Source organism: Protopterus annectens, chromosome 3.part0 (genome assembly GCF_019279795.1).
Source record: "Protopterus annectens isolate FY-2018-M chromosome 3.part0, PAN1.0, whole genome shotgun sequence".
NCBI classification, from domain to species: domain Eukaryota; kingdom Metazoa; phylum Chordata; order Ceratodontiformes; family Protopteridae; genus Protopterus; species Protopterus annectens.
The window spans coordinates 514447131-514469906 of record NC_056731.1 but is presented as its reverse complement, the minus strand read 5'-3'; the positions used below and the strand labels follow the sequence as shown (position 1 = coordinate 514469906).

At 38.2% G+C, this 22776-nt stretch overlaps 1 protein-coding gene across 1 annotated transcript in view; it reads left to right on the top strand.

Annotated features, from left to right (window-relative positions):
* The window catches only part of EAF1 (ELL associated factor 1), a 488823-nt gene that overhangs the window by 243267 nt on the left and 222780 nt on the right, over positions 1-22776 (top strand). Inside the window, exon 5 of the mRNA XM_044064932.1 lies at positions 19797-20030. Coding sequence (XP_043920867.1) covers positions 19797-20030 — 234 coding nt within the window. The remainder of the gene's footprint in view (positions 1-19796; positions 20031-22776) is intronic.

Here is a 22776-nt window from a genome sequence, read left to right as displayed (position 1 = left end):
TGCTGTCATAACTCAATAGACCATTGCGCCAACAGGGTTTATTAAACAAAGTAGTGGATATATTTCCAGCCTCATTTTTATGGAGAGATGCATCCAAAAGATCAATTTGAGTGTAGGAACTAGTTGTAGTGAATCTAAGAAAACCTAGGATAGTTTGGATAATCAAACATGTAACTGAACTCGATAAAAAACTTCTAAAATCTTGTTTTTTTCTGCACACAGGAATACACTTTTCAACCATTCAGTGATTCCAGTCGACAATAAAGAATATTTTTCACACACGAGATGGCTACAAGCTCACAAACATACTCAAGCAAATATATATAATGTTTACATATTCAGACTTTATGATTTTTCCTACCCAAAAACTTTGGAAGGCTGGTTATGATAATTGACGTTTGGGATAATCAACTCTGTACTGTACTGTTAAAAGAGAAATTAGAGGAGAGTAAAATACTTCCATAAGAAAAACTGTCAGAAGCTTCAAATAAAAATTTGTATTCATTAATACAACAGATTTGTGAAAAATAGTATATAGATCAAGAAATTTTGATCTGTTTGGAAAAAGAAGCATCTGAGGACTTGCGAAAATATAAACAACAAAACCTAGAGATTTTTGAAAAGTATAAAAAAGAAATATAGATATGGAAAAAAAAGAGAGATTTGATACGGTGCAATATTTATGCAAAGGAGAAAGCCAAATCAATCAATTTAAAGAAGGCAGCCCCAAAGATATTCGAAGAGAAATACAGATAAAGGTATCCAGATATGGAAAATTTCACAATAAAAAAATAATATCACAAAGATGGAATGTAGAAAACAAGATTAGTAAAGTAGAAGTAAAAAAAAAAGAAGTTGAAGTTATGGAGTGCCTGCAAAATGAAGGATTTGGTGTAGAAGGTCTAACACAGGTTACAACACTTCATGATGGAGAAAGTCCCCAAAGTAAGAAGCACGAAGATCATGAGACATCTGAAGAAGAAATATGGACATGGGAAGGAAAAAGAAATTTAATATGGTGTAATACTTATGCAAAGGAGAAAGCAAAACTAACCAATACAAAAAGAGCAGCACTAAAGCTATTTGAAGAGAAATACAGGCAAAGGAATCTGGACATGGAAAACATTACAATGCAAAAAATAAGAATGCAAAGAGGAAAAGTAGAAAAGGAAATTAGTAATGGAGAAGTTAAAGAAATAGAAACTGAGGTTAAAGAGTACCTGCAAAGTGAAGGATTAAGTGTAGAAACTCTAATTCAGAAAGCACCACAACAGGATAGAGCAATAGATATGCAAATTAAGGGGAAACCAGTGGAATGGTCAGGTGCCATTTGAAGATATTTTGGAGTCTTTCACAGGAAACCAATATAAACATTGACTTGAAGCTGGACAGCAAGGGGAAGGAACAGGAAACAGTGGAAACACTGATGCAAAATGTGAAAAACTGAGGGGCTGCCAGCCCAGCCAGATAGAATGTTATAAATAATTCTATGTCATTGTAAATATTAATATGATCCACAGGCTTGCGTAACAAATGTAAGAAAATTGTGTTATGTTCTGAGCTTCAAAAATGTAACCACAGTGCACCCTGCTGGAAGAAAACTGATGAGTAAAGCATTTTATGACTTTGATCTCAAGCTAGGAGACAGGATGTCTGGGCTAGGAAATTCTTTCTATATTTCTAAGACGGAGATAATTACTAGGTTTTACATGTAAAGTGTCTTTTATTGCTGCGGCTTCCTGGCAGGTGCAGATTACAAAAAGAAATGTTGAATTTTTAAGTTCTGATAGCCTGGTAAACTTAAGTAGAAGTGTCAAGAATGATGTAATCTGAAATGACTCAGCAGTAATGTGTATTATCAATTTAAGACTTTCACAGAGAGAAAGATATAGCATTTTGTATTTGTCTTCAGAGCTGACAATAACACACCAGCACTTTGCCTTGTAAGTAGAATTTAGAACATAGATTCTCTTAGAGACAGATAGGAATATAACCAGATTAGTCTAGCTGTTTTCTATATTTATGTCAGACTATCCTACAATATTGTTTTAAAGTATTTTCCTGTGATTTCTGAACTCTCTATTAGCACTGTGTTGAATTGATGAGTATTGTCTTGTGTTTTTATTATTTATTATTAAATATTTTTAAACTTTTCAACTGTGTTGTTTTGTGTAGAGATAATTTAAGCTCTCAGTCTACTTGCATGTATTTGGTGATACTGTATAAGCCACTCCAATAGCCTTAGCCTTGGGTTACACTTACTGTTTGGATAACAGTAATAGCACACACTGGAATTGGTCACCCTTTGGGAAGGGCCGTATAGTAGCTGATAAGTAGTGGTTGGTGGCAGTGATTTCTACATTATAGTCTGGGCAGGAGGGGGCATGGCTGAAGAACCTATGCCAGCCTTTCCCAGGAGTGTCGCTGTGTTTTGTATGCAATTCATATCTTAAAGTGTGTGCGTGTCTGTGTGTCAGCCACTTGGGCAGGGACACAAAGTACTGGTTGGACAGAGAAGGTGCTGGAGGTTATGGCTTGACCACTCGGCTGAGATCTCAACCCTATAGATGTGTCAGTATGGGAGTCTTATTGGGGATCTGGAGAGAAAGAGAGAAACCATCCCTAGATTGACTATGATCTCTGTGTGCTCTTAAGGAAAATTGTACTTTATTGTGTGTGTACTTGTTATCCTTCCTAATGTGCACACCCCTCACTGGTGCTACTGGTGAAGATAGTGGTTTCTTGATTAGTGCTAGGAAGCCACAGCAATAAAAGACACTTTACATGTAAAACCTAGTAATTATCTCTGTCTTAGAGCAATAGAAAGAATTTCCTAGGACAGACATCCTACCTCTTAGCTTGAGATCAAACAGTCATAAAATGCCTTACTCATCAGCTTTCTTCCAGCAGGGTTTACAATGGTTACATTTTTTAAGCTCAGAACATAACATTTTTCTTACATTTGTTACACAAGCCTGTGGATCATGCTAATATTTACAATGACATAGAATTAGTTATAAAATTCTATCTGGCTGGGTTGGCAGCCCCTTGGTTTGTCACACAGTCATTGTTGAGGAGTGATAGGCCAGTGAGTTCCCATATGACAGAGCAACAGATGGCACAGGATGAAATTGAAGAGAATGTGCGACAGGAGGATGCTGTAGAGTTTTCTGTAGAATGCCCACAGGAAATGAGAAAAAAATGTGCCCTCAGTTTAGAAGAAAATGAGCTAAGAGAAGAGTAGCTTAATTTAATAGAAATAGATAGACATATTAAAATCAATGAAAGAAGCAGACTGCAGAAGGTCAATGAAACCCAAAAAGGCAGAAGTTTGATAAAACAAATGAATACAGTAATTAGGACTGTCCATAGAGATTCATGCAATATAACAGAAGTAAACAGGATATATTACTGTGCCATTAAATTAATAACTGATACATTTCTACCACAAAAACACAAGGTAGTAAGGGAAAGGAAGGGGAAAAATTGAATACCTTCATGGAAGTATCAAATAGAGAAAACTATATAGCAATTAAGACAAGCAGTGTCTTGCTGTTAGAAGAATATAGAAGAGAGAATAGATCAACAAAAATACTAAAAAAGATAGACGTAATAAAAGCAATGTGCAGTATTAGAACAGACCAGGATCTATCAAGCACTGCCGCAAATAAAATGAAAATCTCAGCACAGGCAGAAAAACTTAGAAGATACGCAAAGAAATATTAAGGAAGAGTACAAAATAAGCAATTTATTGATGACCCCAAAGTTTTACAGAGAATTGGGAAACAAAATAAAAGGAATTTGCAAGACCACCAAAAAAGAAGAAATAGATACATTTTGGAGAAGTATTTATAAAGATCCTATGGAACAAAGATGCTAAATGGAAAGAAGACGTAAAAGAAAGAATATGAAGTTTAAAGGTATTGGGTATGAAATGAGATGAAGTAACAGCCAGAGAGATTGAAACAAAGCTAAGAAAAGCCTCTAATTGGAAAACCCCAGGCCCAGATGCAGTACCTAACTTCAGGATAAAAGTATTAACATCTTTGCACGAGTATTTAGCTATGAGTAAGAACTATTTATATGCACACCCTCAACAGACATCAACCTGGCTTACAAAAGTAAAAACAATGCTCCCGAACCTGCAAGCTACCCTAAAATATATAGACCAATAACTTGCCTTCTGACGACGTATAAACTATACACTGGAATTGATGCCAATAGAGTTTATAGTCATTTAGAAGAAAACTCAATTATGGCAGTAGATCAAAAGAGCAATAAAAGAAAATCATATGGAACAAGGGAACATTTCTTGTTAAAGTCATAGTGGAGAACTGTATAAAGGGGAAGAATCTAAATATGGCGTGGATTGACTATAAAAAAAGCATTTGATAGTATTCTACATTCATGGATAAAAGAGTGCTTAAAAATGTGTAAGATACACCCTACTTTTATTGACTACATTGCAGACCACTTTGCAATTAAGCCATGATAAAGGATAAATTATTATTCCAGGGATAAAAATTCAAAAGGGGATATTCCAGGGTGTCTCTCTGTCACCACGGTTATTTCCTCTTGCCCTTAACCCATTAAGCTGTCTACTTAACAGCTTAGGCCATGGCTATAATTTGGCTTCTAGAAAATAATAAAGTGTAAGGACTTCTCATCTTCTCTTTGTCGATGATTTAAAACTGTATACCTCATAAGATAAGGAACTGAAAGCACAACTGCAAGTTGTCAAAACTTTTTCAGATAATATAATAATGTCATTTGGCCTTGATAAATGTGGAAAAGCAACCTTTAAAACAGGAAAACTACAGCATCAAGAAAACATCAGTTTGGGACAAGAATGTGATATAAAAGAACTTGAGCAAGAGGGAGTGTACTGGGAATTGATGAAGGATCAACCATAAAACATGAACAAATGTGAATAAAACTTAGTAAGGAATACTTTAGAAGACTTAAATTAGTCCTGAAAACAACGTTGACATCCAGGAACAAAATCTAACTATAAATCAGTGCACTCTTCCTGTCCTAACTTACAGTTTTGGAGTGACTGACTCGCCCTAAATGTCTTGGATAGATTAGATAGGAAAACAAGAAGGATGATTCATGTTCACCAAATGATTTATAAAAATCAGTGCATACCAAGATTATATATTCCCTGTTGTGAAGAAGAGATGGGCCTCCTTGAAATTGATTACATGTATAGATCTGCAGTCATGGGACTCCACACATATCTGTTGACCTCACAAGACCTAAACATAGTGAAAGTTTTGAAACATGAGGAGAATAAACCTAAGATGACTTCTCTACTTAATCTAGCAGAAGCATATCTGTGTCAAGCAGGAATGGAAATCAAACCAGAAGTAGATAAAAATCAGGCAGCAACTGAATGTGCCAAAAAACAAAAGAAAGAATATAAGGTGAAGGACCAGATGAGAAGGCAAGAAATGTGGAAAATAAATAAATATAGTTGCAAGTATATAAAACTTCTGGAAGAACCTCATGTTGATCAGGAGCGAACTCAGGAATGGTTAAAGAGAGGCAAATTCAAACCAAGAGATGAAAGGTTAATATTGGCAGCCCAAGACAGTGGGCTACATACACACTGTTTACAAAGTCCATTGAACATGTAGGAGAAACAGACAAATGTAGGTTTTGTAAAACCGAATTGGAAACAGTAGCACACCTCGTTGCTGGTTGTGGCATACTAATGGCAGAAGGACTGTATACTGAAAGGCATAATTATGTGACAAGACTGTTGCACTGGGAATTGTGCAAACATTATGGTATTGAAGTGGCTGAAAAACACTGTAAACATGAGCCACAAAGCATTATAGAAAATAATGAAGTCTTTATCACATGGGATCACCCTTTATCAACAGTTCAAAAGATAGATGCTAGAAAACCTGATATAGTGGTCCATGAAAAGAAGACAAAAATAGCATTGATCATTGAAATCACCACACCCAGTGACTACGGTGTCTTGCATATAGAGAGAGAGATGCAAAGTCATAAAATATCAGGATTTGCAGGCAGAAACAAGAGCAATGTGGAAGAAAGATACCCAGCCTGTTTAAATAGTAGTAGGAGCAACAGTGTTATAAAAAGAATCTGAAATCATATTTAGATATGTTACTAATACATGTAACCCTGTACGAATTATAGGAGGAGTCATTACTGGGCACATTGCGGGTGCTGCGAAGAGCACTTCTAGCTGTCTTCAAAGGTTGAAACAATACTAATTTCATGAACTTTTATTGTTCTTTGACTTAGGAATGGGGTCCATTCCCGTCATTGTATTAGAAACCCAAAAGACTTGGAAAAATTAAAAAAGGCAGGTGCACTACTGATATATAGTAAAGTCTGAGTTGAGAGGTTGCTAAAAGCCAGGTGCTTATTGTTTCATACCTTTCTAGAAAGTGGCACAGCACTTTTCTGTCATTCACTCCCTTATGGTTCCCACCTCCTACTTATTCACAGTCCTATTCCTATAGCTGTAACTGATTATTTAATGACTCCTCCCTCTGTTGCACAGTCAGAATGAACCTCCAGTCTTGTTTTATCTTCTTTCGACCCATTCTTTTATTTGCTAAATGAGTTGTCAGTCATCCCTCACTTGTTTTAATGGCTTTCCCCTTTAATCTCCAGCTACATCATTTAGCCTGTCATACGTGGTTACTAGTAACTTTACTTTGAGGCAGGTGCAGGGTGTTTGTTCAATATCTGTATCACTATATTAGGGGTATCCACTGTTAATTATCTAAATAAATCCCGAACTGCTAAACTAACTAAATCAAAAGTTAAAAGCTAAATAAAGAAAAAATGTAGAGGTATTTAGAAAATGACTCTGCCTTGCCGTTGAGTGGCTTCTAGCCAGCAGATATGCTCAACCAAAAATTGGGCTTAAGTGTGCTTCTTCATATCAGAACAGTTACATACTGTCTCAGTACTTTTGATATAATGGGTATCAAAATGAATTTTGAAGTAATCCACTCGTCTGTCCCTACATTTTCTTTTTTAGTAAGATTAATAGATAAACTATCAGTAGTCGTAGTAGTCAGTCATATTATTCTTCTTCACTGCCTTTCTTACCCTTCAATTTTATCAGGCAATTCTTCTTTCAGCCTTCCCTCTTGCATGATGAGGACCTTTTCCTACAATTGCTACTTTCTTTTAGATATTGAAAAGATGCCCCTGGAAACTGTTTTCCCCTTCTCCTCTCCTCTCCACTCTAATTAACTGCTCTGCAGTCATGAAATATCCTCTTCCTGAGCTTCCCTCTGTTTTACCAGTGTCTTAAGTTGATCACGTGCTGCCTTGTGGTCTCAGATCTATGTTATTTCTTACTTTGCCTATAGATGCTCACTACTGTTTAGAGAGAAAACTGTCAGACTCTGGAAATGAGTTCACTTTTCTAACTGGCACTCTACATCATTGTGTGTATTGGCTGGGCATGAGGGCTTCTCAAAGATGAAATTTGGTTGAAAAAAATGCCAAATTCTGATTGCTGAAGGAGTGTGAAACCATCAAGTAGTAGATCAACAGATACAGTAAGAAAATATTATTTCTGAAACTCAGCAGCAGTAATCCCACTTCATAAGGAGTATCACATAAGCAGTTATAAATGTTTAGGCATATTGTGAAGTATGTGTATTATCTTATCAAGACTCACCAGTTACTGTCTACTATGTAAAATAGATTTCATTGTGATCATTAGACTGGCACAGCTGTCCTTAGTGTAACAGAAGACAGACATGCTGAACTTAAGCATGGTGTTATTGTCAATACATTTTTCCTTTACTTGTCAAAGGCATTTGATAACTGTCAGCAACCTGCTCCTTTTATGCCAGCTGTCTGTCACTGGACTATCTGTATATCCTAACTAGTTGATTTTTAGCTACCTTGAAGGCTGATGTCAAGTTGTTGAGTGACATATTACCATATACTTTCATCTACCAGTCCCTTTATATGTTCTACAGGTTTGTGTGCTTGGCTAATCTTTGTGAACAACATATGGAAATGTTGTGGTGCTGCCAGTTGAAGCCAGTGCACTGATAACTGAGTGCTGTGTTCAGCCTGTACTGTGCCAACTGTATAGTCTCAGCTTCACCATAGCTTTAATACTGGTCAGTCATGCATGCATTAATTGGCTCTCTTATTTGGGTCTGGTTAAGTAAATGTCCTCAAAACAAAGAGCATGCTGTTTGGATATAAACCACCCTGTTATCTTGTTCCTACAGACTTGATTAATTCAGTTATTCAGACTGGGAAATCTGCAGAGCTCTTTGGCATCATGCCCATTTCAAACATGCCATTACAAAAAAGCTTAGATTTACCATGATGTACTAGATTTGTACTAGAACAGCTACAGCGCATGATTTTGTGTTGCCTAATCTCCTGTGTGCTTCTCATGTATTATTTTTCTTGCAACCACTGTACAGAAATTTGAGCTAGTCTATAAAAGGACTGTTTGTTTGTGTCTTTCGGCTTTTCCTGGTTAGGGGTCGCCACAGCGGAACTCCGGTCCGCTAATGATTGGTAGTTGATTTTTACGTGGCGAGTTACCAGCTCTGATGCACAACCTTCAACGAAGGTACGCCCATTCATGCATGTCTCCACGCAGAAAACGCTCTAGCTGAGAATCGAACCAGACAGCATCTTACTGTGAGGTGACAACGCTACCGCAGCACCACCACCGCGGGTATGTTGCTGATATTGTTCTTTAACAGTCTCAGTAATGTGAAGCATTAAGCTGGGTTACATGTCTAAAATTACCTTACCTTCAGAAACTCTCTTAACTAACAGACTTGCTTCAGTAAACTCCCATTATTATCTGATTGATATGTAACCCCCCTTGACTTGGTATACTAACTTTAAACAATTTTACTCCACAAGCTCAGTCTTAGTACAAGTCAGTCAGTCTACCAGTAGACAAGAAATCTCAGACTCTGCCTGTGATTCCTGTATAGGAAATTAATAGAATAAATGTACTCTTAAAATATAAGAACATGCCTTCAAACAAACTTTTGACTGGCCATCACCTAGCTACTAGCAATAGATACTGTAATGGTGTAGTTACTTGACATAGCTAAATATTCACAAGTCTTCCTCTGTTTGTCCATTTTATCTGTTTCCTTAGTCTCGTCATTCCTTCTCATAATATAGTCATTCATTACACTGATCACTCATTCAGTCATCCATTTATTCTCTGATGACCTGCTTTGTCCAGTTCTTAGTCTTGGGGAGGCTGAAGTTTACTTAGAACTCAGTGGGTGCAAGATGAAGAAATTAATGCTGGATATAGTGCCAGTCTGTCAAAGACCATTAGCGGTATCTTTGTAATTGTCTTCCTTTCCCCACATTTCTTATTACCACCACCACCAGTCTAATGTGCAGTTCCTTCCACTGCCATTTGCTCCCTTAAATTCTTTGGGATACTAACCCAAGTTTCTTTCACCTTGCTTTGGTACATTAGACCACCACTGACAATCAGTTACACTTTATTTTAAACTATTATTTGTTAATCTGTATGTTTCCCCCAATCTCTGCTGTACTGACACTAGGCATGTTTTGTATATTTGTTTTCCTTCCACTTACCAAACAGAATACAGGTAAATTTAGTGTTGATGTGTTTACTGCTCTGTGTATACTAGTGCTGTGATCTTGTATCCCTGTCCACTGTACAGCATGCATATTACACTGCTACTTGCATGTTTTTCTTAAAGCATACATCCTTAATAATGTATCACAAATCAACATATAATTATGTGTGTGTTTTATAATTTCATCAGCTGTTGCCTGCTTGCTGTTAGCACGTGTTCTTGTTTAGATCATTATCAAAAATACCTCTGTATGCTTTTGTAATGTAGTAATTTATGTGTCTGTATATTCTATTTATGTAGTGCATGGAGCAATTATTAAGCACCTTTTAAAGTCTGCTAATATTGGGTCTTGTGCTAGGCACTAAGTACTGCTAGTGAAAGGTAAGTGCTGACATCAGGTCTCGCAGTAGGCACTAAGTATTGCCAGTGCTTGTTAAACTTTGAAAGCCTGTAAAATGCTCTGTGCTTTTTTTCTGTAACTAGTAGTACATGTAGCAGATAAAGTTCCACGCACTACAAAGAAGGATGATTGGGTTTCTGATCATAACCTTTAATTAAGTGTTCTCGACATGGATGCCAAGATTCAGTTCTTGAGCTTTGTTGTCAAGTTGAATTTCTTGGCATCAATGTCTCGAACACATAATAAAGTGGTTATGATCAGAGACCCAATCATAATCACTTATGTTGTGAATTTGTGTTAGTAAATCTTGTATGTCTAGAGGTTTTCTCTGTGGATTTGCACTGTAAATGAGTTATGCCCAGGTGCTCCTCCTTGTCAGCAAAGGTATGAACAAACCATTTTGTGCATGTATGAATTGTACATCATCATAGTATGTGCAAATCTGTTTTGTTTTTTTTCAAAAACAGAATGGACTTCTGACTATTCAGTACTTAGTGTTTTATAAAGATATTTTGAATATTCCAGTAGCATCCAGTCTGGACAATACTAGCAGAGAACTTAATTTTAGGTTCAGTCTCAGTGCTGTGGTATCTGTAATACTCAAGCAGCTTGTAGTATAAATTTCTTGAGTGTTAGCCATTCTAGTGGTGTAGAGGGATCAAGCCTTAACTATGGCCCAATTCACCCAGGTTCGATTAGCAACTCAGGCAGTGGATGGTGCAGAAGGAGGGATAGGTATTCCCATCCTGGGAGGAAGGGTGCTTAGCGATGGCTGTCCATAAGGGGAGGTGTGGTCCATAAAGGTGAGCTCAGATATAATTGACAAGCATGGGGGTACCTGGAAAGAGAAAGTGGGTAGGGCATATAAAAAAGAAAAAAAACCTGACCAAAAGCATGGTCAGCCAAGCCATTGGGATGCCGTTAGAATCCATGACTGGCCACATTAAATACTGGAATACTCCAGGGGGTTAGGAGGTTGGCTAGTAGACCCAGCATGAACATGGGTCACTAGAGGCTGGGCCTGCACCATGAGGTACGAGAGGGCCAAAAAGAAGAAAAAATATACATGAATGTTATATGAATGCTGCCTGATTTGTGCATCATTTTGCCCTTAAATTACTGGATACATTACTTCTGGCAGTATGGTTCATATGGTGCAGCTCATTGTGACTGTGGGTATAAAGTGCTGTGCAATAACTGCATTGATGTCATTTGTAGTGTATGCTTTGCATGTTCTACCAGTAGTCTGTTTCCTTAAAATTACAGGTTAGTTAGTTTACTGAATACAAATGACTACTTTACTACTGCATGCCATATACTACCTGGGCTGTTAATTTTACCAGTGAATACTGTATTTTATAATTTAACAATAACCCATATTTAGGTATACAGTTTGTTTAAGTTTAGCCACTTGAAACAAACTTGGACAACATGGAAATCTTTTAGCAAGGCTTGCTAAAATTGTGATAGCCATGACTGGATATATTGTAAAATGTGGTGTAACTGAAAATGTAGCAACAGCCTCTCAGGATTAACTTTGCAACAGTGTAACAGAACAAGTAAATGAAAGAAATCATTCCAGTCTACAGTATTAATCTTTACTTAAAACCTGAGCTTTTGCCGGCTAAGATCTAGCTGTATTCAAGTGGACGTATATGAGAATTTAAGTACCTTTTATCTGCACTTTTTTCAAATAATACAGCATTTTAATTGATTTATTTGTGTTGCATTGAATATTAACTGAACTGGAAGTTTTGACTCTGTTTTCTCAGTTAGTTCTCCACCCACTATCCCTGGTTTTGTTTTGATGTTAATCTTGGTGGCTTTGAAACTGCCCACCCCTCTTGTAAATTTGTGTTTAGATACTCCCTCTGGGCCCATCTCATTTGCTCACTCAACTGAGTGCAGTGAGATCATATTCTGTTTTCAGGCACTTCTACTGTGTTCAAAGAGAGCATCTGGGAAAGAAAAAAAAAAAACTTGTTTCCTGCCTTTCCTGTAAGTGGTCTAGACTGTTTGTAGGCTTCTGAGTCCCCAAGCCTTTCTGTGTTGGAGGGAAGCCTTCTAGCCTAATTTTGTTTCTTAGAACTAGCAAATTTTCTAGTTTCAGCACTCAAATCTGTTTCTTTGAACTCAGCACTTGTTCAGAACTCATTGTAAGCACTAAATAAGCTGCAAATTACTACAGCACTCAACTTTCCTCACTTGTCTAGAGGAAAGCAGTTTTTAGTACTTAATAAATAAGCACCTATCCAGGCATGTCTAAGGGTCAGCTCCCAGTGATTTCTCCTGTCTACCTGATGAACCTGGGCATCTTGGGGCAATGCAGCAATTGCCTCACATACACAGACAATCCTCTCCTCCTACCACCCAACACTACAACCTGTGAGAGATGCACTTATATAGCCAAACTGGAAGCAAAGCTCTCTTCACCCAAGACTGGACTAGACAGTCAAGAGGAGAAGGTAAACACTTGCACCACACCACACTCATCACATAGTCCCTCAAAACCTACACCATCAAAACACACACATAGAAACACAAAACACACACCTACATTCGCAGTTGCTCTCAATAAAAACCTGCCCAAGCATCATGGACCTCCAAAGCAGAAACGCAAGCAAACTCCACCCCCCAACACAACCCAAATGCACATAGCCCACAAACTCAGTGTGCCACTCAACCGTAGCCCATAAGGCATAACAACGTACCCAACACTCTAGTCATAGGTGACTCTATAGTCAGGCACACTGATGTTCCACTCACCAGGCTAAACAAGGAGAAAGTTACTGTCAGGTGCCAGGATCCGCCACATAATGCACGCACTCAGGTCACTCCACAACAAGTACACTATATGACAATATATAATCAGTACATCATGTTGGGGTGTATGTTGTCACAAAAATGCAGCAACCTCTGGCTGCAGAGATTTCTGAAAAATTATGCTGATTTCTAGTTACTGCCTCAAGGATAACCTATTAAGGAGAATTATTCTCATAAATTACTAATAACAATGCATCTGCTGTATATCTTAGTTTTGTTTTCTGACGGGGAGCAGTTGTGATGCACTGTTACAGATTAATTCATACCTTTGAAAGTTATTGTGACATCTTTTTGATACCTCACTTTTCATCCCTTATACTAACATACCATGTTAGGCAACATACTGCCACTGTAAAATATGAGGATGGTGTATGAGTTGTACTTTTTCAGTGTACTGCAGCAATATAATGATTTGCAGAAACATCTGAACATGAAAGAAGAACATTAATTTACAAAGTAATACTTTTGTAGGCCTTGCTGTGTCAGGCTGACTAAAGATTGAAGGCTTTGTATGGTCTTTTCTTTTGATTCAATAATTTGTCTTGTTTAAAAAATAGTAATAATTTGTTGAATTTTATCTGTACCATTAGACTTATAATTTGTTGAGTTTGTATCTGTACCATTAGACTTATAATTTGTTGAGTTTGTATCTGTACCATTAGACTTATAATTTGTTGAGCTTGTATCTGTACCATTAGACTTATAATTTGTTTAGTTTGTATCTATACCATTAGACTTATAATTTGTTGAGTTTGTATCTGTACCATTAGACTTATAATTTGTTGAGTTTGTATCTATACCATTAGACTTATAATTTGTTGAGTTTGTATCTGTACCATTAGACTTATAATTTGTTGAGTTTGTATCTGTACCATTAGACTTATAATTTGTTGAGTTTGTATCTGTATCATTAGACTTATTTTCAGAGTTTTCCTCTTTTATTTATGCCTCATGGGGATGAATTTATGTGGCACATCTGTAGCCCTTTAAAATAAAAATAATAATTTACTTTTACTTCTACTTGTTATATTTTTTGAGCCTTAAGGGTTTTTTTTTATTTTATTTTATTTTACTTTGTTTATTAAAATGGATAAACCTACTGGGTAAAAGCCTTTTTTCAGTAGTGAACCAGAGCACTTTATAGTTAAGTGACTTGCACATCACAGTCAGTTACAGCACCCACTCAAACACTGTCTCTGTACCACGCACATAACATACAGACATGTTGGCATTCATTTGCACAGACACTCATTCATACATTACTTACCTGGATTGACAGTTTGACAGGGTGAAGCTGCTGTGCTTCACCTTTTGTAGCAACAATCGGAATGCATTTGTGTAATTAACTGCATGCACCTACGCATTTTCCACTGTTCCGCATATATCTTGTTTTATATAGATGTCTGTGGTGATACTGTAAAAGTTTTCTGTGCAAAGCACTGCACAGGTTGCACCAGGTTTAATTTACCTAGGCCAGACCCACATAGTACCTCATTTATACAGTGGTGTAGCTGGGGCAGGGCAAAAGGGGCAGTCATCCCTGACACTAGATGTTATGGGAGCATTCGGCAGAAGCTGATGAGGAGGCAGTGCCGTCATTCAGAAATGAATACTAATATTGCATTTGTGGTTTGGGCTGAAGCAGTTTACTGCAGTTGTTAAAGGAGAAGAGTTTTTATTTGGTCCTTATCTTGGAGAGGATTTTTTTTCCTTGGTTCTGAACTTTGAAATAAGGAAGGCACCCAATATGTGACTCTGCATTTACAAATGGTGCTTAAATTGCCACTGACCAGTAGACCAGCTCTGCACTACTGCAAAGCAGAATGTCTTTGAATCAGGGACCCCTTGCCTCATAGGCAGAGCCACTTGTGTGGCTTTGCTTGGGCAACCTAATCGATAAAAGCCAACCAGAGACTGGAATGCACTACAGTGAAGACTTTAACCACTGTTAACTACTGTTGCTTATTAACCAGATTTGCATATTTTCATTTGTAATTTTGTAACCAAATTGCACATTATTGAGGCAGTTACACGGTGTCTCGATTACACATTATTGATGCACATCATGTAAATGTCATAGTAGAAAACAAAGAATACACACACTGCAGTTGTCCATGTAGAATGCAAAGCATTGAAATGATGTCATTATTAAGGTATCCACTATGTCCATGTTTATGTTAAAATTGCCGAAACATCTGACTTACAAAGTATTTCATGGTATCAGATGCAACCTTACGTGATGATGGAGAAAAATATCACTTCTTTGCACTGTAAGTTACACAACATGAGCGCTGCTGTTTGAGTTTTTATATTATTAGTTATATAGTTAGGGATAAACATTGTCATATTCCTATAAATATCTAGGGAAAAATAAAAATCCAGAAAGGAACCACTTGTCATTTGAAAACTGTAACAGCATGTCTAACATGTATGATTCCAAGATATGGAAAGTTGTTTATGAAAATTATGAAAAAGCTATATTTGCATTTCTGTATTGTAATTTATTATAGTAGTGATGTAAAGACTTGGACTATTGACTGTTATCAAAGCAAGGGAGACTTTTTGTTAAATAGAGCTTTTTACACTTTTTTAAACAATATTTGTTCGTAAGATATTTGTATTTGGCTTACATGTTTTAACTTGTTTGTTCAGAAAAGGCTTGGGAGATCTAAGCTTGTATGTAGGCTGCTAGGGGTGGAACTTTGTGTCGCTTGTCAGAATTAATGAGTTTAAGCAAATGCTCTTTAAACTAACTTGACAAGAAATAAGGAGAAGAGAAATGATGAGGGAGCAGATTATACACAAGGGGTAGGAACTGGGAATAAAAGGGCAAGAAACAATTCAAGGATATGACAGATGGGAAATGATTTATAAAGAGTACTGCTCAATATTGCCAGATGTGTAGCAGAATATTAGTCAGCAAAGGAAGCCATAGACATTGCAGACATAACAGAAAAATGGGCTGAACTGGAAAAAGACTTGGGAAGTCATTCATAAACCATATGTGTGATGGTATAGCACTGCTGCAATGTAAAATGTCATGTTGAAGCTGTACTTGATGCATAGACAGAGGTATCCCATTGTGTATCCATGAACGTGAAAGGTATCCCACTGTGTATCCATGAACGTGAGAGGTATCCCATTGTGTATCCATGAACGTGACAGCTGGATGACTGCAGTTTCAGTGTCCCGTTCCTTTGAAGTGGTTCCACTAAGAATCACTTTTGCTGACCTTGACTTTGCTCTTTTCTCCTTTGCTGTGTGACTGTGGAGTTAGGTTATATAAGTTAGGGGGCTGAAATATTCCCCACATGGAGGGGGTAAAGAGTTTGCCTCCTTGCAAAAAAAAAGTACAGTTTTGGTTCACTGAAAGTGGTTTCCAATAGAACTGTTTTGCATGAATAGGACCCTCTGAAATCGCATTAATGAGACAACGTGAATCTGTATATCCATAGTATTCCATGCTAGGAGTACTTCGAGTAAACATAGAACTCCATATTTAGTACTTCATTTTATGAGTACATATGTAAATGACATTCCTCTGAGACGTAAGTGATTCACAAACACAACCTTATCTGAGTCCAGGCTGGTCCCCATGTTGTAGTTGGGTCTATAGTTGCATATATTTGTTAGGACAATGATCTTCCCTTGCTCAAATGTTACTTACCATACCGAGCTGAGCAGCAGCATATCAACACTGCAGTAAATAAAAAAATAAGTAAATACGTCAATAAATAAAATAAAACTCCATTACACAGTATACATTATATGTGCTCGTGTATGCCATTCATAAACATAGGCATTCCTTTGTATTCTGACATTCAGTACCATGATCTCTTATGAATCATGATATAGAGCACCAGCATATTAAATGTGGTGCACAGAATGCTTGTACATATCTGTGCACTATGTTTATGAATTTTAAGGTGGGACATTATGATATTGGGATTAGAGACTTGTAAAAACAATAGACAAAGTGCTGGAGGTCATTGGTGAGTGGCACTATATATGTATATGTATATATGTGGGATGGCATAGCATGGGCTAAGGAAGACTCTGATGCTGAAAGAGAAAGGCATGGAAGGAAGTACAGACTGAGATTTTGGCCCTGAGGCTAAAGGGGAAGAACAAGATCCACAGTGAATGTCTTGGGTATACACAAAACAAAATGCAGGAAAACATGATGCTGAATAGGTTAGAATTAAAATGAGTTGTTTAGCAAGGAATAGAACTGTACTTATGAGAGATCTGAAATGTTTTCAAGATTGTTCTGTTTGATGCTCACCTCCAGTGTAAAAAAAGAAAGTCATAGAAGCTGAGGTGATAACTGAACTCATTCAAAGAGTGGTGAGCTAGGAAAGAAAATATCCTTGAATTTGTATTTAGTATTTTAGGTAGAGTAACATGTATGAGTCAGCCATTAGGTGACAGAGAGTTCATCAACTCTTACTGTTGCCAAAAGAACAGAGTTTTGCAACTGCATGAGGTGAGGTTAAGTATTTCAGGAAACACAATGAAATATGAATGGTGATGATAAATGAGTGTGGCAGGGCTATGGCATGTCTAGAAAGAAGTGGTGGTGGCAGTGAATTTTTTTAGTTCGGACAAAAAGAAGTTTGAGAAAAAAGCAAATGTCAGTCTTCCTGTTAAAGACAGGGGTTAAGACAGGTGATCAAAGAACAGAGAAGGGAATATAGGAAGATGAAAAACTGAAGACAGAATGATAAAAAAGCTTACAAGAGAGATGGAAAGAACAGCAAAATCCATAGTGTCAGCTAGGTTGGCCTTAGAACAACAATAGACCTGTAGAGGAAGGGGGTAAAAGCTGACCTAAAGTAATTCTTCATATAAATTAGAGAAAGTAGAAGAAATAAGTAAAGCATTATGTTACTAGAAAACGTGAGGTAGTATGAAAGTGTTACATATATGGCAGACATACTGAAGGAGTCTGCCTTCTTATGTGCAAAGGAATGATGAAACAAGGTGTTAAAATGAGAAGGTATAACAGGGACAGATGGGCTGAAGGTAAAAAAAGAGGAATTCAGGGGATCTGCTATAGTCTGTGAGAAACAAACTTTGTGATAAGCCACTTTTTGAGAAGAATATATTATAGAAATTACTACACTAAAATACTGATGTATCCAGTAACTTCACAAAAAATAAATAAATAAAAAGAATAATCAAATGTAAGAAGTTATTCGGTCCCCACTGTTATGTATTTAACAGGTCCATATAGACTACTGTTTGTGGTAAGTGCGAATTGGTGAAACATATTCACCGGCCTAGACTTCTAGTTGTGATAGGTCAGCCTACTTGACAGTCAGAGTGCTCTAAGCAACTTCAGTGTCAGCAGTATCTCCACTCAGCAGAATATGATGGTCAGATTAAGGTATACTACTCAGGGAACCTCAGAAAGATAAGTTAAAGTGTCTAGGCTAGATGCTTCCGAGTCGGCTAAAAGATTTGGCAGGGGGATGCAGTGCTGTAAGTCCCTGTTTGGAAACCAAAGTAGTGCTACAGGACTTACGGATATTGCTGCAGTTCTGCTGCACATAGGTGGGCTGGGAAGGAGCTGGACAAATGAAGGCCTTTGAGTTTATCCTATTCTCCCATGTAAATTTATCTAGATCCAGGATTTGGAGTTCAGTGATGCTAATTAGTAGTTTATCTAGTACTGAGTAACGTGATTTCACTCTGTGGAGGTCTTGTCATTTAGAAATGATTAATTTTTAAGGGTGGGTCTCCAGGGATATGGACAAGGGGATTGTTGTGGATGTGGTGTATCTAGATGCCAGCAATGTGTTTGACACTGCACCTCTATCTATGGGTGGGGAAATTAATGGGTATAGCTCATGAGAAGCCAGCAGCAAAGACTGTCATGTGAATAAGCTGTCTTGTCAAAAACAGGTAACTAGTTAAGTACTCAGAGTTCAGTGTTGGGTCTATTCCTGCGTAATGTGTATGAGTCAGATACTTTACAGTGGCTGGAAAGCACAGTCAGCATTTTACAAATGATAGTAATGATGATGCAGTGTTAATATTAATTTTCAGTAAGATAACATGCTGCTTTTAGTGGAGTGGACAGGTAGTCGCTGTACTTTTTGTAAAAAAGAAGTGCAGGTTTATGCATTTCAGTGGGAGGAATCCAAGAGAAACATAACATGCTAAGAGAGCGATCTTAGGGACTACAGAGGAGTAGAAACACTTTTGAAGTTTATAACTACCTCTTGGATAAATCATGCATTATAGATTGAAAAGGCAGAGGCTAATACCACTGATTTTATATGATGCATAGCTGTGGAAGTAGATTACAAGGATGTTGAAGCCATTCTACCATTGTTCAGTATATTTATAAGGCCACAGTAAAAGTACCATGTCTAGCTTGGGTAACCAAACAATATAAGGAAAATTAGACTGTTAGAATCACATATTGTATTGATGCTAAAAGGGTAAAAAGAAGAGGGCTTGGTATGAAGAAGGACTTGCCAGGCTTGCGTGTGTCTTATAAAGGCATGATGCAGGGAACACATGGTTTGGATACACCACATTGTCAAATGGCAATTAGGAGGGGAAAATGAAGAGGAAGGAGGGAGGGAGCAAAGAGAGTATGAATAGCAGATGCAAAGAGTAATTTAAAACTGGCCTAAGTGAATACCATTTCAGAGACAGGGTGGTAGGCATAATCTGGATTGCAGTGCATAAGGCAGTGATAGTCTGTAGATCATTGCAAGTTTTCAAGAATACTTTGATTGGATAGAAGAAAAGATGGGGCACTCATCTGAAGAATGTACGGCTGCACATAGTTCAACAACAACAGTTGAAAGGACTCAATGTATACCCTAGTTCTTTTGTTGACAGATTTTTGGGGTCATATGATTTTGATATGAATTAATTATAATGCACTCCTCAAGAACTTGCAATGTTGCCTTTCTGTAGATTTTTTAACCTTCTTGTTTTTTTCTCAGAACTGAGGGCTGAGGTGGAGATTATTGAACAGATGAGTAGCAGCAGTGGTAGCAGCTCTGACTCCAGAAGTTCTTCTGGTACTGACGAGGATAGCTCCAGCAGTGATGGGGAAGACACTACGCACTCCTCCCCAACACAGGCCATACAGCAGCAGCAACAGCCTAATAACAGAAGCACCATCTCCAATGGCAGCAATAGGCCACAGGGCAACAACCAGATCATGAACACACTCAGTAAGTAGAAGGCTAAGTTCTTTGTAGATAAAACAATAAGAAAAATCTTCTGTCCCAGGCTATTTCCTACAGATTTTAGGTATCTTTGATCTGTAGCATTATCAAACTAATCTGAGACAGAAACTTGTTGAAATCTGATTTTAGGATTTGGTAGTGATTTTAGATTTCCAAAGGTAAGTCTTGGACCCAAATTAGATTTTTTTTTTTTATATGCCAAACAACTATGGCTTTTAAGGAAGGTTTCTCCCTTAAAGCTGTAGCTGTATCAATACAGAATAGGCATCAGTTTTTTTTTTTAAACCACCTATGTGAAGTTATTCTATCTCACCGTTCATTCTTACAGATGGGTTAGGAGCTGATCCTCGGCTCTGACTCAGCCAACTATAAAGCTCGAGGTCTTCAGACAGCTCGAGGCCAAGTCACTATCCCATGATGCACCTTGTGTTACCTCAGATCTAGTTTGCTGCTGCAACAAATCGGAGGATATTTCACAGCTCGGGCCAGTAGAGTTTTCTTTAAGAACATTTCACTTTAAAGACTTTAATTATAGATTATTAAGTTTCCTTTCTATTTAGAAGCAGTTATAGCATTTGTTGAACTAGTTTGTTAGTATTTTCAAAGCTTTTCTATAGCTCCTTTGGCCGTTGTTTTATTAGGCCTTTATTATCTCCCTTTCCTTATTCTGGTGTTCCTTTAGATTTAAAACGTTGGAGCATTTTACTAGTAGTTAAACGTTTGAGTCATTAGAATAGTTCTGTGTTTGTTGTACATTGTTTCTCTTTGAGATATTCATATTGGTAATTTAAACAGGTTTTTTCTTGTGTGCTTAGAATTGTAGAGCCCATTTTAATTTAAGGGCTAATTACTGTTTGAAAGTTCGGCTTTTATATTTCAATAGACAGTTACTTATGGCTGACCAAGAGAAGGAAAAATAACCCAAATCTGGGTTCAAAAAATGCCCAAAGTGTGGACAGAAAATGTCTGTGACTGATGGTCATGTTAACTGTGTTTATTGTTTGGATGCTTTACATTCTTTCAGTAGCCCCCGTTCTTCAGGAAAGAAAGAGAAAGTTGATTGACAGAGGGTTATTAAAATCCTCTTTTCAAGAAGCTTTGAGCGACCATGATAAAACATCAAAGTCTCCAAAATCTACCAAGTCATCGAAATAGACATCCTTGGAGCATAGAACTTTGTCTCTGACACCACCAAAAAAATTATCAACATCAGCTCCACAGCCTTCGCAGCCAAGTGTTGTAACTTTTAGGAGCCGGTCCCCAGTCCTGGAACCGGTCTCCACAGTGTTGAAATCACCAATTTTGCAATCGGTGGCATCATCGATCCATTCATCTCGGTCCTTGATAAGTCTGTCTGATTTGGATGTGGATCATGTGGTGCAGAAGTTGTTACAGGCACCGGCGTTTGCCAAATTATCAGTTCCGACCCAAGTGGCTTTGGAACTGACAGCTGTTCTTCCATCAACTTCTTTCCTCCTCTGAACCAAACTGGTCCTTCGGAGCTGGAGGAGTTGAAGCTGATGATCGTGGAGCCTTTGCAACCGACACATGTTCCAGTGCCATCGGTGCCGACTACTCAGACTTCCTCGGTACCTATCAAGGGGGTCTAGGAGCCGACACTCGCCAGTCAAGTCCGAGGAGGACAGTCGGACCAATCTTTCGGTTCTGACTTTACCTCTTGGGACTTCAGCGCGGATGAGTTCAACTCCTACCTCTGGATTGGAGCCTACTGTTCCGGTGCCGAGTGAATCATCTTCTTCTTTGGAGTCAAGGGTTCCTTCACATCGGAGCAGGGGTGCCTTTGATGCCATGAGGAGAGTAATGTCCCCCAGGACATCCACAACTTCAGGACCAACTACCTCCTCCCCTAAAGTGCCTGTGTCTATGTCCACCTCACAGATTCCTTTGAATCGTAGAGACCCTGAGCCTCAGGAAGCCCCAATGGGTGGATCCTGCTCTTCCGAGATCTCACTGGAAGCTCCCACTGATGAGGTTCCCAGGAAGAGAATATGCAAGAGGAAGCATCTAGACTCCCCGCAGGAATCTGTCACCTCAGACACCAACTTGGATGAGTCAGAAGGATCCCCTCGGTCCCCCTTGGAGGATACCTCATTTGCAGATATCTTGGAAGTCCTAAAGCAGAGGGGTGGCTGGAAACCCACCAACCCTACTGATGATGAGTCGGTCCTCCTGAAAGCTTTTGGGTCTCAGCCCTCCACCTCTAGGGTGTCTCCGCCCTTCGCTGAGCTTATGGAGCTGGTCTTACGAAGGACGTGGGAGTCTCCGGACACCATGCAGCCTGTCTGTAGGCCTAATAAATTTATTTCTTCTCCTCAAGATAAGACTTTTCTCATGAAGGGAGTGCCTGTTGATGCCATGCTGGTGGTGGCAGCCACCAAAAAGGAGATGTCAGAAACTTCTTCATCTGTCCATCCTCCTAACAGAGATTCTAGGATCATGGATAGATATGGGAAGCGCATGTTCAGTTCAGCGACTTTTACTATGCGATCACTGAACTACCTCACACATTTTACGAGACTACAAAGAGATCTCCTAAAAGAACTTGAAGATACTCTACAGGGTAGTAGCTGAGGGAGTTGCAGACAAGGTTGCTTCCCAGCTTGCTCCTCTTAATTCCGTAGTAAACTCTTCCATGCATCTGATGGAATGAGTAGGGCAGCGGGTACAGGAATTGCTCTTAGGAAACACTCCTGGATGTGCTTATGTTCCT